Genomic DNA, 14,154 nt, shown 5'->3' on the forward strand with positions numbered 1-14,154 from the left:
AGATAATCGTATCATGTTTAATTGGCTATACTCATCACATGTACTTGTTTTGAACTATTTAGTAGTCACTGTGTAGCGTTATCCGCCCCAACAAGTCTACCCCTTCTAGTATGATTCCTTATTTATAAATAGAATTTACGCTCAACGTATTTGAATCTTACTTCTATATGTTGCAGAGGGCAGTATGCGCTGGCGATCTACTTGCTGTCTTTACAGTATCCAATGATAGGCTACCCGCATCTGTTGGCTTCCAAGCGTTTCTGTTTATTGATATTGTAAGCTGTTCGTGAGTAAACAAAGTCGTCAGCATCTAACCACAAGTTATAAAAAATCGTACTAAATTTTGTATTGCTAGTGGCAAGGAAAGTATCGTTTTCGGCAGCTCTGTCCATGTGGTCGTGAGGCTAGTTTTCGATATACGTCGATCCGACGTCGGGCAACGGGCGATCCGATCTAGGCATGTCTGTTAGGCCTGCACTAACGCCCCACTTGAGCCACGAAGGGGAGATCAGAGTAGTTTTAGAATGAGATGCTTTGGAATTTAGTGCTTCGAATTTGTGGCAGTGTTTGCCTATACATTAAATATAATATCTGTTCTGTAGCTGAATAGGATGTACCCAAAGCATCGCCAAAGAAACATAAATAAATAACACGAGTTCGTTCCTTTTCCCTATACGAGCGTGACAGGATATATAGTCCAATGGTGATGTAATCAACGCGCTAATATAATATCCCTTGCGGAAACCCACGAACGCGTCTAGTCAAATGTAAATCGACCTTCTCGTCCTAGCTAAACGGTTAAACGGACCAATTAGCAAAGGACACTACATGGTACAATGCAACGACGCAAACGAACGAATTGATATCATAGCGGCTATATTTTGTGGCAATCATAAGCATATTGCTAGTAGAATCCTAGCGGGCCTTCGAAAAAGCTTTGTCAGGGATACGAAGAATGAAATATTGTTTAGATTTATAATCGATGATAATAACGAAAAATTCGTTGCAAACAGATAGAAGTGGCATTTTAGCAGGCGCTATTGCTACCGCCTCACATTTACTTTGAGGACCATCCCTTGTCGTTAGGAAGCAGCGCGATGTTCATACGGCAATCAGCCTTGCTGGACCATTTCCAGACGAACATGTCTTTCGGTCGCAAAAATGTACCTAGGTTCATATAGGAACGAAGCATGAATTTCATTTCACGCTAGTATTTCCCACGCATGTATGCATGGGCAAGGTAAGAACTGCAAAGACCAAGCGTCTACGTCTGACCCAATTCGAGTTTTTATTGACTGATATGGCAATCAGCATTATTTCGAACCAATTGAGGCCTTCGCAGTCCGCGGCCAAATAGGCCTGAATGGCACGAAATAAATTTCCACCTAGCCTTTTTTCTTTTTCGAACGTCTAGCTTATTCAGTGATTTCGAGTAAGAGTTGTGGACTAGATTAGAAATTTGAATACGAACCCAACGTATCGCTTTATATAGAGCAGACCTCAGCTGACTTGACTATAAACTTAAATTAGATATCATGAAATGGGCTGTACTACTCTATGGGAAATGTAAAGCTCATTTGACGATATTTACCCATAGCAGATAAACTAATTCAATGACAACTATTTTCATTGGCCCTATATACTAGGAACTTTAGCAGTTTTACTGTAGCAAATTTGATGGCAAAAAGTTTCTTTATTTTTCCAGTTAGTTTGGAAACTCTTCACGCAAGCCAAAAAGTTCTAATCCGAGTCTCGTGGTCCAATCGGTTTTTTGATCTAGCCGGGGGGTCGTCGCATCTGATGATTTCATAGAATTTCGACTCGTCAGCCCGTTGCGGGTAAGCTTTTCGACTTTGTCACTTGCGACTAATTTAATTGATTTACCTGAGTCAAACAAATCGCTTCCAATTGTGTTTTTCATACTTGCACTATCCACGCATCCATGCGTCTGTTTAAGTGCTTGCCTGTCACAGGAACCCAGTTTTGTAGAAAACTTCTACTATTTCTAGAAACTCTACCATTCCACAGGGCCGCAGTTGTGTGCACTAGATTAGATATTAAACTTACCATTCGGTACCGTTCTAACGTTATAAGAAAACGTCTAAGCCTTCTTGTTGCAGCTGATTTGGACATTTGCTAAAAAGATCCGATGAAAATCAAAGCTGATCTATGTAAGAGCTAATTTTTATTTCCATTAATAAAGGTCTATGTTATAATCTTATTATAGTTCACCCTAATTTACCAGCATTCGTTAAACGTCCCTACATGGCTACATCATGTATCTTTAATGTCTTAAATGTTGAAACAGTTTTGCCAGCTCATTTTTTTCCAGAAGTCATCAGTGTTCATTATTACGTTTGATTCTTATAATGTGTACATATATAATATAACACTCGCGGGTACAACTGGGACCAATTCAGCCGCTTTGATACCCAAAGGTAACCCTTAGCCTGAGCAATCGTCATAATTTTTTATTAGGCTATTATTATCAGCACCAGTGGTCATACTTCCAAAGCCGGACAATAAGCTTTTATTTTTTACGGCAGCAATTACTAACTCAACAGTAAGGATCATTCGTCTTCGATTGCTACCACTCATTTATGAATGATGACGCTATTACATAGAAGAACTTTAAAAATCATGTCCTTTGCACAGCTGGCTCTACTTCTTCGGGCATAGTATTAGCGTTGCTTGCGGATTGGTCGTGTTATTAAAAACGTGAAGCTGTAGAGGATTCAGTATCATTTACATTGTCTGCAAAAAGTCTTAAAATTCCTCTATCACTTCGATTTTTCGACTTTTTTTTTTGATCGGAAGCTTCTTCAAGAGAAAAAAAATATTTGTTATAGACACGTAACTGCTAGAACTGAATCCCCTTAAATAGCTAGTTATATATCTTCTCCACTTTCACGTTCTCTTTGAGTTTCATCATGGTGCAGGCCCTGAATGGCGAGGAGCCGCTCATATTTATCCAATAAAATACGCTAACACCAGCGAACTTTACGAATGAATATAAAGCTGGAAAATATTTTTTCGGAAGATTTTTTAGCCATTTAGTCTAACGTATAGCTCATTAAAGCTTTAAATTTATGGTGTAAAGTAATAGTAAAATCAGCGAAGGATATGGGCAAATATTAGGCAGAGCATTATTCCAGTGGCTAGCAGCCTCTATTTCGACAAATCAACTTCTATGAAAAATAATATATTTAGATTAATTTCTGCATTGATAATATTCACAGCAAAGCCGGTAAGTATGCTTTATATAGCTTTTGAGGAACAACTTTTTCCTTCCTATTTGAACGCTAAAGAGTCCATAGATACTTTATATGAACGAAAGTTTTAAAGAAGTAGCTGTTTCATCAGTAACGTTAGGAAAATTTAGTTTCACTGTAAACTAATGAATTAAAAAATGTTTCGTCACCAGGAAAACATTGAACAGAGTCAACTAGAGAAACTCGTTCCATATTTTTAGGCATATCCTATTGTAATCCAAATTTCTGTCATATTTTTCTCCATATATACCACTCACCTCCGGAATAGAAAGCTACACAGAAAACAAATGCTGGCCACATCTTCGCTCTCACAATGAGAACGGGCGGGTGAATAGAGCACCCCCTTTTCTTCACACTTTTCTTATGTTCTGGACGCTCTTCACACGGAAGCACGTACTAGCACAGAGGACTTCGATCACTCCATAGTGAGGGACTTACCAGTATAGTTAGTCCACCGTTTCACGGCACTTATTCTGTGAGCCACTACGATCACGTAGTACGAATGCTACTCGAATAGCAGTGGCTGCATTAAGTTTTTTTCTTTTTGCACTGCAGCTGCCACTTCACTGGCCTCCCTCTGTTAGCCTCACGTAATTCCCACAGTTGTTGAAGTGGGCAAAACGGCCAACTTTGCATATAGAACTAACAAGAGCCTATTTTGCTGCACTATGTCCTTTCTTTACTTTCGTTCGCGTAGTTACTTTTACAATGAGCGTACTTCTTGAGTAACTAACTTTGCTTCTTTGCTAACTAGCGTTCCATGTACAAGACATTTCAGCCATGAGCGCATTCATACCCGTACGCTGCACTCGAACCTGTGGAGAGCACAAGGCTGCAAGCTCTCAACAAACGAATTCAACTACTCTGACGCTATTGCGGATCCACTTTGTCCGTGAAATGTTCTCCCCGGACTTCGCGGGAAACGACACACCAATAAACTCCACGAGTTATAAACGCTACAATTGGACACTGTACACAGGAAGAGCTGGAACAACGGCAAACAGCGTTTTTCTACTTAGTGCTACCGCGCGAGACGACTATTTAGAGGTGAGCTCTTTTTACAGCGTTATGCCCCATTTCTCTTGCAGCGCTCTCGCTTAAACTTTCTTTTATTTTTTCGCACTTTGTCCTGTTAGTGCGAGCCCGCTTTACCGAGGTCACAACGACTGCTCTTATTGCACGCACACATGCACACACATACACTGTATCGTATACAACACGAATAAGTACACATGAGAATCGAGTACACCTCTGTTTTCCGCTGGTCATGCGCGTACGCACAAAATTTTTCGATGGTAAATACTAGCGAACCTAGATCCTGGTATCAGTAAAAGCGGTAGCAACAGCAGCAGTAACCTCAGGAGCAGAACCCATCACGAACGCTGTATACGGCGTTATTAAGCGCGCAGTGGAGCCAAACGCAGTCAGCCGTTCCTTTACGTCTCTCCGTCACTACGCCTGCTGTTTCAATGCGGCTCTGCAACTTGTGGAGTGCGGGGCCCGCAGTGACGTCCGCGGCGCCCTCGTACGACTGTTGTTACAACTACGCCCGTTCTCGGCCCCCACCCCAGCCCAATTCGCTTCTTCAGCGTTTTCCCTGGCTGTCTCAGCTGACTTCCCCTCTCCCGAATTTTGATGTTGAGGATTATCACCCTTTCTTTTATTGGAAAAGCAGGACTGCGGCTTCAATGACATAGGCAAGCAATGGCGGCCCGCTGTAGCGTCAGCAAGGCAAGCGTATACGTCTGTTTCTACTTGTTTGTACTATGCAGTACGACCTTTACGTTCGGAGTTTTATGTCTGGTATCACCGCTCGGTGTTCCATGAGATAATTGGCTCCCAGCACGAAACGAAGTGTGCCTATTCCTAGGTTTGAACATAGATCATAATGTGTCCCTAAGATTTGCAGACAAATACGTTACCCACACCTAATATTCTCGTCCATTACCACCAGTGGGGAGGTCTTTTTTTCTCGTTTTATTCTCCCGATCTGTGAGATACCGGCAAATCCGGTGTGCTTTCCGATAATCTTAGTTTATCTGATCTTGCATTTAACCTTCCGCCAAATGCTTGCTGCCGATGGAGGAAGAAAAGAAAGAAACCAGGAAGAAAACGTTTACTCTACTGCCCGCAATGCCCGTTTCTTAGCTCTCTATAGTCCCATTACTCTCCGTACTACCGTTTTTTGTCAGCCCCTTACCAGTCTCGCCTGTTAGGTCCTGTCCGTTAATTACCTGGTGTCAACAAAGTACACTACACCCGAACTGCTATATAACCCATACACTCATGCATCCAGCGGCCCACACGTTCATGTGTTGATGCCTTATTGCTGTCATTGAGCAAGATTTTCCCAAATTCAATGTTGTTACTAATTATCTTATCTTTGTTATTGTTGCCGAGCTAAAAACATTGAATGGATTCTGCGAGCAAAACCTATGATCGTGCCTATGATCTTTTCATTAGAAGGCCGGGAGGCGGGGAAGAGCAGGCCGTGAGGGGAACGTAGGAGAACGAAACTTAAGGTTCGTAGTAGCCCAGAAGAAAAGCAGATATCGGGCGTGTGAAAACGACGGTTGGCTCCCTAGTGGATAAAAATATCAGTAGTGGAAATGCAGACAAAGATGCACCTCTATTCTTTTTCATGTATATGGTGTGAAGGTATCAAAAATTGTGTCATCTAGAGGAAAAGTGGGAAACGGACAAGGTATTAGGGAAGAGGAGATGGAAGACACTTACACGGTGACAATCGTAGCGGTTAAAGGACGATAGAGGGATACACCTACATCAGCCGTAAAGGATAAAATCATGCATGGGTAACGGCCTCGTGGTAGTACAGTAATTCGAAGTGGTTGAAGGCTCCGCAAAAGGCATAGTCGTTAGTGCGTGTCACAGCAGCTACATTGTATAAGCTACAGCTATAACTAACAGTTAAAGCAAGGGGATAGGCACTTTCAAAGATAAGTGGGGACGGAAATTAACACTATAATATTTTTTCGGCGAATGTACAGGAACCCCAGGAGCAGCCCAGTGCAGTCCAAACAGATCAGCAGACAATGGTCACCCGGAGGGCGGATTTTATGCGCTATCTTCACTTGGCTAGTTTCAAGGCTCATCATTTGTGCTACTTCTCGCTTATAATAGAAAATACTGTATCTAATTGAGGAAAACACTAAACGTGTTTATCTAGAATAAAATGCTTGATTGATGTGTGGCTGTAGTTTTCTCTTCCTTGCAAATATAGGTAATTTATTCTAGCTTCCAGTTTTTTTTTGCTGGGAAATGAGACTTCCTAAAACGAAACGGTTTTCTATAATAAACAGAAGGCTGTTTCAGAGACTGAACCTTTGTCTTATAAACATTCTTTCCATTTGGGCAACGTTGAACAGTTGGACTTATAAAGATACCTGTATTTTTTTTTCATAATACTTATATATTACATATAGTAATTGCTCACTTTTTTGTTGTTTGTGAGTTTTAAACTGCCTTCTATCGTAATACTAGTAGAAGGTATGAGTTGATGCTTCGACGACACTACTATCATTTGCTGGAGAAGTCACTGGTTATACGCACGTTACGATAAAAGAAGCTTTGAAACTTTATTAGTACAATATTTTGTTCACGTAGCGAAACCACCCGTCGAAATAACGTGATAATCGTCGTGCGTGTTTTTTTTCTGTGCAGGTTCATTTGGCTATACAGGCCATTTTGCATCCATCATCAGTACCCAGTGCGCGATTTTTTTATGCAGTTTGTGTTATTATATTACGACACGATCTTTACCTTTGTATGATTATCATGATATTAATTTCCGGAAAAGGTGTTTCTTCGCCCAGTGAAAGCGGGTGGCTGGGTAATGAAATTCGGTTATGCCATAAACTGTTTTCCGTGTTTCGGTTCTGGTATATGAGCCGTTAAACATTTTTTAGACAGCTGGCTCCCTTGGATTCAAACCCAGACTACCATGGGTTCCAAGTTAACAGGGGACACGTTACCCAGTTTTCTATCATGGTAACGTAGGAAGGCTTTAGCCGAGAGACTCTAAACAGCTACGACCGTTTCGTTCTCGTCACCAGGTCGAGTAGTGGAAAGGGCAGCAGATGAACGGGGTTAGATACTAAAACTTTTTGCATGCACGTATTTTTATCTGCTTCACTTAAACAGCTCACAGGTAGAATAGTCGATTTGAACTGACTTTTTATGTTTTGTTCCTTCGAGCACTATGATCGGACTTTCAAAAAAATCCCACCTGAGGGGGAAACTGGAGATTTGCATAAAAGCAGCTACAAATTGGTGCAGTATATCGATACGGAAATTGATGAACAGATAGATTGCAACGGGAATTTGAAGAGGAAATATGGTTTATCTACAATAAGGGAAACAAGGGACCTGCATTCTAGCTAAATCTTGTATTAGGTATGGTCTATGTTATGTAAGCGGAAATTCTACAAAACCAATAGAGTTTATTTCAGTTTATACTGGAGATTATTTTTGAAACAAAATAAGTTAGTTTTATAGGTAAATACCTCTTTACTATGTTGCATTTGGCAAAGGATTAATACCTATTAGAACAGGCTTATGAGGTCACTGTAACGAGAATGTAGGTTAGGTTAACATTCTAATGGAAAAAAAACACGAGATGACTGCGTCAGAGTAACTGTAACAAAGTTCTAGGCTATCTTAATTGTACCAAATCATCGCAGTAGGGCACCAAAATACTGGGTTAGGTATTGTAACGGCCACATTTTATTAGAGCATAACCGAATTGTTAGAACACGCAAGTGAGAGAACGCAGTAATTACAAAAGTGTAATGGGACAGATGAAAACGGGTAAGTGACACGATATAACTGTGTGTGTATTCGAAATAGTCTACGTACCATTGGGGATAATATCAATGAATACGACTAGTTAGGGTAAAATAGATACTGGACAAAACCTGCGTTTCGGTCTTGTAAGTATTATACAATCGTTCTATTGAAACAACGACGCCACCGCATGGTACTCGATTATATGTAACTTTCGAAGCAGAAGCTCGCCCGCTTAAGCCATCGATACCTTGAGATAACTGCGATATACTTTCGCACAAGATAATCATACACATGCTAAAAAAGGGCAAAAAAGTCTCTGCGCGACGTTTCATTAACATTATAAACCAAATAACATACAGTTTTGCCATTATTGCTCGTTAAATGAGAAATAAACTGAAAGCAGTTTCAATATTCTCAAGCACACTGATCCTCCAGTATTTGAGTTTCGTGGCCGCTCGCCACGTCACACTTCGTCAATATTCCTCTTAAAATGCCAGAATATGATTGCTTAACTTAGCGATTTTCTTTGTTCAAAGTTTTTGTCAGCCCAAACTACCCAAGTGACATACAATAAAGAGGAAGTCGAATCAGGTGAAAAGGAGGTCTAGGGGGTAACTTCCAGGTTAATTATTATATTGCGCTTACTAGATGTATCTGTACTTCTACCCATGTATGAGGCTTTTTTTTTTAACTTTTTTCTGAATGCCAACTGAAAGGCCGACTGGATGATATTGTGGTCGCTAAAACGGTTCAAGATAGCAGAAAAGATACTGTTATTGTTACAGATTATCACAAAGGAAATCACTACAGGGTGTCAACTGTTTTCACAAATGGCGCAACCGGCATGTAGGATGCTGAGTCCCTCCAAGAGGCTTTCTTTTGTAGTAGCATTAACAACCTGATTCAACTTTTGTGGTCACTTTTCAGACTATGGCGCATGTGTGATGGTACATTAAGTGGAGACCTTGACATAGTGTTACGAAAAATATCCATGATCCTAACTTCAGCTCACAAGATGAGGTTCAACTTCATAAAATGCAAAGTTCTTATACGCAATGCCCGCCCAGGAAGTTGCACAAGCGGGTCAGATCATTTCTGCAGAATCGCTACATTACCATCGGCTTCATGTTGACTTTAGAAAGAAGGCCCCCGACCAAAGAGGGTTTATCTTTTTTTAACGTCTACACATAGCTTTTGGGAGCTTATTTTTACGAAGCACATTCTCAGCTCTGAAGACCCAACACCCAACACGTTATGGCTAAAGGACGTTTTTCAATCTTTTTAAGCTAACCGCTTCCATCACTGCAGGCTCGCAAACTGTAATACACCCTACTGATTTTATCCACGACAACAACCATGTAGCAGACGGCGGTTCAACATGTATAATGAGGGAGCGGAACTGGCAGCTTAATAAGCCAATTTTCATATATATATATATAAAAAATAAAAATAAATAAATAAAAATAAAATAAATCAAAATTCTTCCAAACGGCACTAACGTTAATTTTATCGTTGCAGTTGAGCAACTGAAAGGTAACATTATACAACATAGTCTGTTTGACCAAAAATACCCTTAATAATATAAAATACACAGCCAATGAGGCATCCGTCAGCGGTTGGCATCGATTAATCAAAGCGACAAACCCAACATTTTCTTCAACCGGCTCGTCTAATCGGTCCTAAAACAGCTTTCAGCTATTAAAAGTATGATCACTTGCGTATCCAGGGATTTTATTTGTACTTATTGTTACTATATCAATAATTTATAGTAACGAAAGGGTAGAAAAATGTTTCTTACCGATGAGACATTTGTGAACTTTTTCCGAGCCTTTCGGGTTTAATTAATCGTGAAGTCACAAAGACAACTGAACGAAGACTTGTCCCCACGAGCGCATCAGAAGCAGCCCTTCCATCAACGACCACATTTGTATCGTAATATAAAGAGGCACATCGCGGACTTCCCCGCAAGAGTATCGATTTCTGTTCGGCATACACGGATTCAAAGTCCTACATCCACGGTAAACGAAGTCCTCCTGACGCTACATAAACTGTGCGCGATGTCTCTGAGGTTTCTGATCTGATCAAACTGTGGATTTCATAACCCGTTTTTGTTAGTGTTCATGTAATTTTGCATTGAAACTACTAATGGTAAGTTTTCTAAGTTCGTTTTGTATAGAGCGGAAATCTCATACTATTGCTAAAAGACGGAACGACCAGATATATTGCTACGAGATGTACTTTACACAACTTTATGGACTAAATAAGCATCCTCCGAACGTCAATGTTTTACAGCGTAGCGACGCGGGATTCCTACGAACTCACGACAAAATAGATTTAATACCACCTTTAATGGCTCAATATACATTCGGTGTTGTTCTTTTTAAGATATAGCCTGTGAACGCGACGCCTCTATTACCTTCTCCGTTTACCTCATTACATCGGTTCGGCATCATGCAGCATGCGGTACCCAGGAAGCCCACAGGCCACAGTTAGGCTTTAATGAAGTATGCCTTGTAGCGATAGGGAATTCGACATTCCAACTGTCTGGCTTGAACAAACCAATCACAAAAAAAGGTAGCGGACCGTTAGTGAAGAGTTTTTCGCCGGGTCTAATTCAATGACACTGGGCTCAGGCTGTGTCGGACGCCACCATTCTACCTAGCGTAAACATAAATCAGAACATACAGCCGGGAACTTGGTCACGCCGTTAGATCGGCAGAGAAGAAAAAACTACGTACAAACTGAAAAGATCTCTCCAAGACCTACGATATGTCCACCATATGGTCAGCACCAACTGGGATATCATGCGTTAATATAAAAGAATACTTAGAGAAATTCTGGTTAATAATCGTAGCATTTAGGTATATATAGATTATATATGGCCTAAGAGTAAACATATTAATTGCAGATAATTTCTATTTTTACTAAATAAGGGGTATTGCATGGTATGAAGGGCTTTTATTACAAACAATTAATAAGTTTAATTCCTCGACTATGTCTGCAGTTTCCAAATCGGCACCTCCTGCTAGGTTCTTTGAGTTATGAGCGTCTTTTATTTCTATGTTATTTGTTTGTGTTGCGTCAAAACTTTATTGCTGTGGCCTATACCTCGACGTGCAAGCGACCTTACGCTCGCATAACTTTAGCATTCATTAACACAAAACTTCTCAACCCTTTAATTAAATCAAGTGTGTTGAAACATACTAAACGGTAGATAAGGATGGATGTGTTTGTCTGCGGTCTGATGACAAGTACGTCTGTTTGAATCTGGCATTTAACTTTTTTCGCTTCACTTCGCTTATCCTTCGGAGCCCAAAGCTCTGCCACTTCAGAAGCTGAGTATTGTCGCAGTGACGCATAAGAGAGGAACTGATAACTAAAAGGTGATGGTCTCAATGGAACAAACTCCACTTGTCAAGATCTCTTACCAGTTCCATCGACTAAGTCTCGATTAACAATTTCTGTTCGAAAAACATTTTTTGTCATTATTGGGGAAGAAACAGTCAAGGTATGCTGAAGCTTACGGCGATAAAAAGGCTCAGCCGCATAACAACGATAAAATGGCATATATATATTCTATAGGACACGTTTTATAGAATTGATCAGACACGATTTTAGGAAGTTGTTCAGGGAAATAAGGTGGGTAGATTCAGTGAATTAACTATTCTTTCTAGCTAGTACGAAGACTTCAGCGAGATTCAACTAACCCGTTACCAATTAGCCAAAGGAGTGCACACTCAGGCAATAAACGGAGCAACTAACATACCATACGAGGATGGCTTTGTGATTCCCGTACGAGCGGTCAAACCATATCAGTAGATGATATACTTGAAGGTCAACAAGCGCTCTATTTCCCGTTTCTCAACTACCTAAATAAATTGCCTTAAAACCCTGATTCTATGCGTTCACAGTTCAATATGGCACTGGTGCCTGTTTTTTGCAGGATTTCTCTCTTACTTGGTGTAGCTGTCACTGCTCTTATTCTTGTTGTCGACCAAAACGGCCTCCGTAGTAATTCAGTCGCAAAGGGCTTGCTTACGAAAGATGATCTGAGCGTAAGTCTACTTTGACTCCTTAAAATGCGAGCGATAGGGGAGGCAATAAACGTAGTAATCTTTTTCTTGCTCGGTTCTTCCGCATGGCTCGTGCCGAACTTTCTGGCCTAACAAAGGTCCTTGAAGCGATATTAATCGGCAGTACTGAGGCTTATCGCAGAAGGAACAACTGAGAGTGGATTGTGGACAAAGCTTTTTTCTTTCGGGCAGACCGTAATATATTAGGAAATTAAAGATGCTAATGAGAAGCACAAGCCTAGATGTAAACTCAAGTTAACTGTATGTCTCGTGAAAATTGCGACGATAAGAAAACAAAAGACATTGTTTTCTCGGAAAGGATAGCTGAAAAAGAAGAGACACATATGATTTCGATGGGGACAATAAAACGGAATATGCGCGAGTCAAGTAGCGGTTGAGAAAGGCAGATCAACATATGATAAATCCATATGAATTATGGTGACAGAGGAGATCAAATGATGCGTGGATGACAACTGTAAGGCTGTGATACGGGTAGTTGGAACTGGCCGAAGATTCTACAGACATGACCATTTGCGCATGTGGTTTAGGAAACGGGATTAAACATCGTTGGAAATACGGTATGTATGAAAATACGTAAATTTCCTCGTTTAAAAGTAGACTTCACTCTCATACAGACAAGTTGATAGAGTTAAGAAGAGCCAGTCACCAAATCGTTCGGCCATTAATTTTGCTATCTGCAAAATTTGTGTTACGATCGTCAGCGAAGTATACACTTCATTGCTTTCTCAATAAAAGTAAAAATGCCATTATCGGAGAAATTACTTGTCATGTCGTTATAAAAAAAATGTATTTTTCGTTTTAATACAACAATTGTATATTAAGAGGGGTTTGTTGTTTCAAAATGTCTTTTTGCATAATAAAATCCCAAAGAAGAACACACGTCATATCAGTAGATTTTTCATGAAATCCTTGTGTGTATTAATTTTTTGAACCACGTATATTTTAGTTCAAAGAATGCTCTCGATGCAGCGCACCCAAACAGAAGTTATAATAACCCTGAGTGAATTTTACTACCTTATAAAGGTTGTCGTGATTTAGATAGACTTTTGGCACGTGCCGCAGGACGGGATCTGAACTAGCCTCATAGTCCGCCTGCCTGTTACCCATACTATAAACTACTAAGTAAATCTTTTACTCATCATCGGTACCAATTTCATCGAAAGAGCTTTAGTCTATTAGATAACAATTTTTAATCAGCAGATTGAAATTGTATTATTATATATGCTCGTCGAACAAGTATTGACCGTTTTTAAACAAAGATTTAAGTCAACATTCTTGACATTGGAAATTTCGACTAAGTGTTTTATGAGGGGGCAGCAACTCATGATGCAGGAATCTTTTCCTTTCGCACCAAGCATAAAACATCACCACTCTTGTCGTAAACTTTTTCATGTTTTTTATTTGCACGTTTGTGATTAATTTTTCAATATGTGTAATGAACTGTGTGGAAAATTGCCCGATTTTATGTATTTCTGTAGAGTTCGCAGAGATGGAAATACGATCGATTTTTGTATTAGTTTGTGCTGCAACCAAACATCGACCTCTGTGTTTCATAGGCAACTTATTTCGTATGGTTTAAAACCGTTTGGCGGTAAATATTTAGCCTCGTCGCGATATCATGACTATTTACGTGTTGGTCTCGCTTAACTCTTGCAACAATTTCATCAGTGTTTTTCCTAATTGGTCGACGATCACAAGGGGCATTTTTCAGATCTAACCTTTTAGGACGACTGCGATAAAGCTATCTTTAAGCAGCTCCTTCCAGTAACTCATCTTGATCACCACTGCGAACATATATATATATATGGGTCAGGGGATGATATACAATAATAACAATGGAGAGGGTTATGCATTCAGTGGACATAATTGTTTACCAAAACAGCGGCAAGACCCAACGAAATTTTAATGCGGTCCCCCCATTGGAGCTCCAATTAATTCTTATTAATATAGACGTTCGTTATCAGGTGCTGTAATTTGGTTAA

At 40.1% G+C, this 14,154-nt stretch overlaps 2 protein-coding genes across 2 annotated transcripts in view; one reads left to right on the forward strand and one right to left on the reverse strand.

The window, feature by feature from the left end:
• Nucleotides 1-4,045, reverse strand: part of LOC111272017 (uncharacterized) — a 44,357-nt gene extending 40,312 nt beyond the window's left edge. The window contains exon 1 of the mRNA XM_022853148.2: nucleotides 3,530-4,045. Coding sequence (XP_022708883.1) covers nucleotides 3,530-3,572 — 43 coding nt within the window. The 5' untranslated portion in view covers nucleotides 3,573-4,045. The remainder of the gene's footprint in view (nucleotides 1-3,529) is intronic.
• Nucleotides 4,046-4,052: 7 nt separating this feature from the next.
• On the forward strand, nucleotides 4,053-6,485 carry LOC111272018 (uncharacterized). Its single transcript, XM_086973133.1, has 2 exons — nucleotides 4,053-4,319; nucleotides 6,281-6,485. Exons 1-2 carry the CDS (start codon nucleotides 4,053-4,055, stop codon nucleotides 6,431-6,433), a joined length of 420 nt encoding a protein of 139 aa, XP_086829259.1. The 3' UTR covers nucleotides 6,434-6,485.
• Nucleotides 6,486-14,154: the final 7,669 nt, after the last annotated feature.

This window comes from Varroa jacobsoni, unplaced genomic scaffold, assembly GCF_002532875.2.
Source record: "Varroa jacobsoni isolate VJ856 unplaced genomic scaffold, vjacob_1.0 contig01407, whole genome shotgun sequence".
Taxonomy (NCBI): Eukaryota; Metazoa; Arthropoda; class Arachnida; order Mesostigmata; family Varroidae; genus Varroa; species Varroa jacobsoni.

Excerpts from the sequence above, each read along its gene's own strand:
- LOC111272018 (XM_086973133.1), top strand. The coding sequence starts at position 4,053 with ATGAGCGCATTCATACCCGTACGCTGCACTCGAACCTGTGGAGAGCAC. Across the intron at positions 4,320-6,280 it reads CGCGAGACGACTATTTAGAG|GAACCCCAGGAGCAGCCCAG; the intron begins GTGAGCTCTTTT and ends GCGAATGTACAG.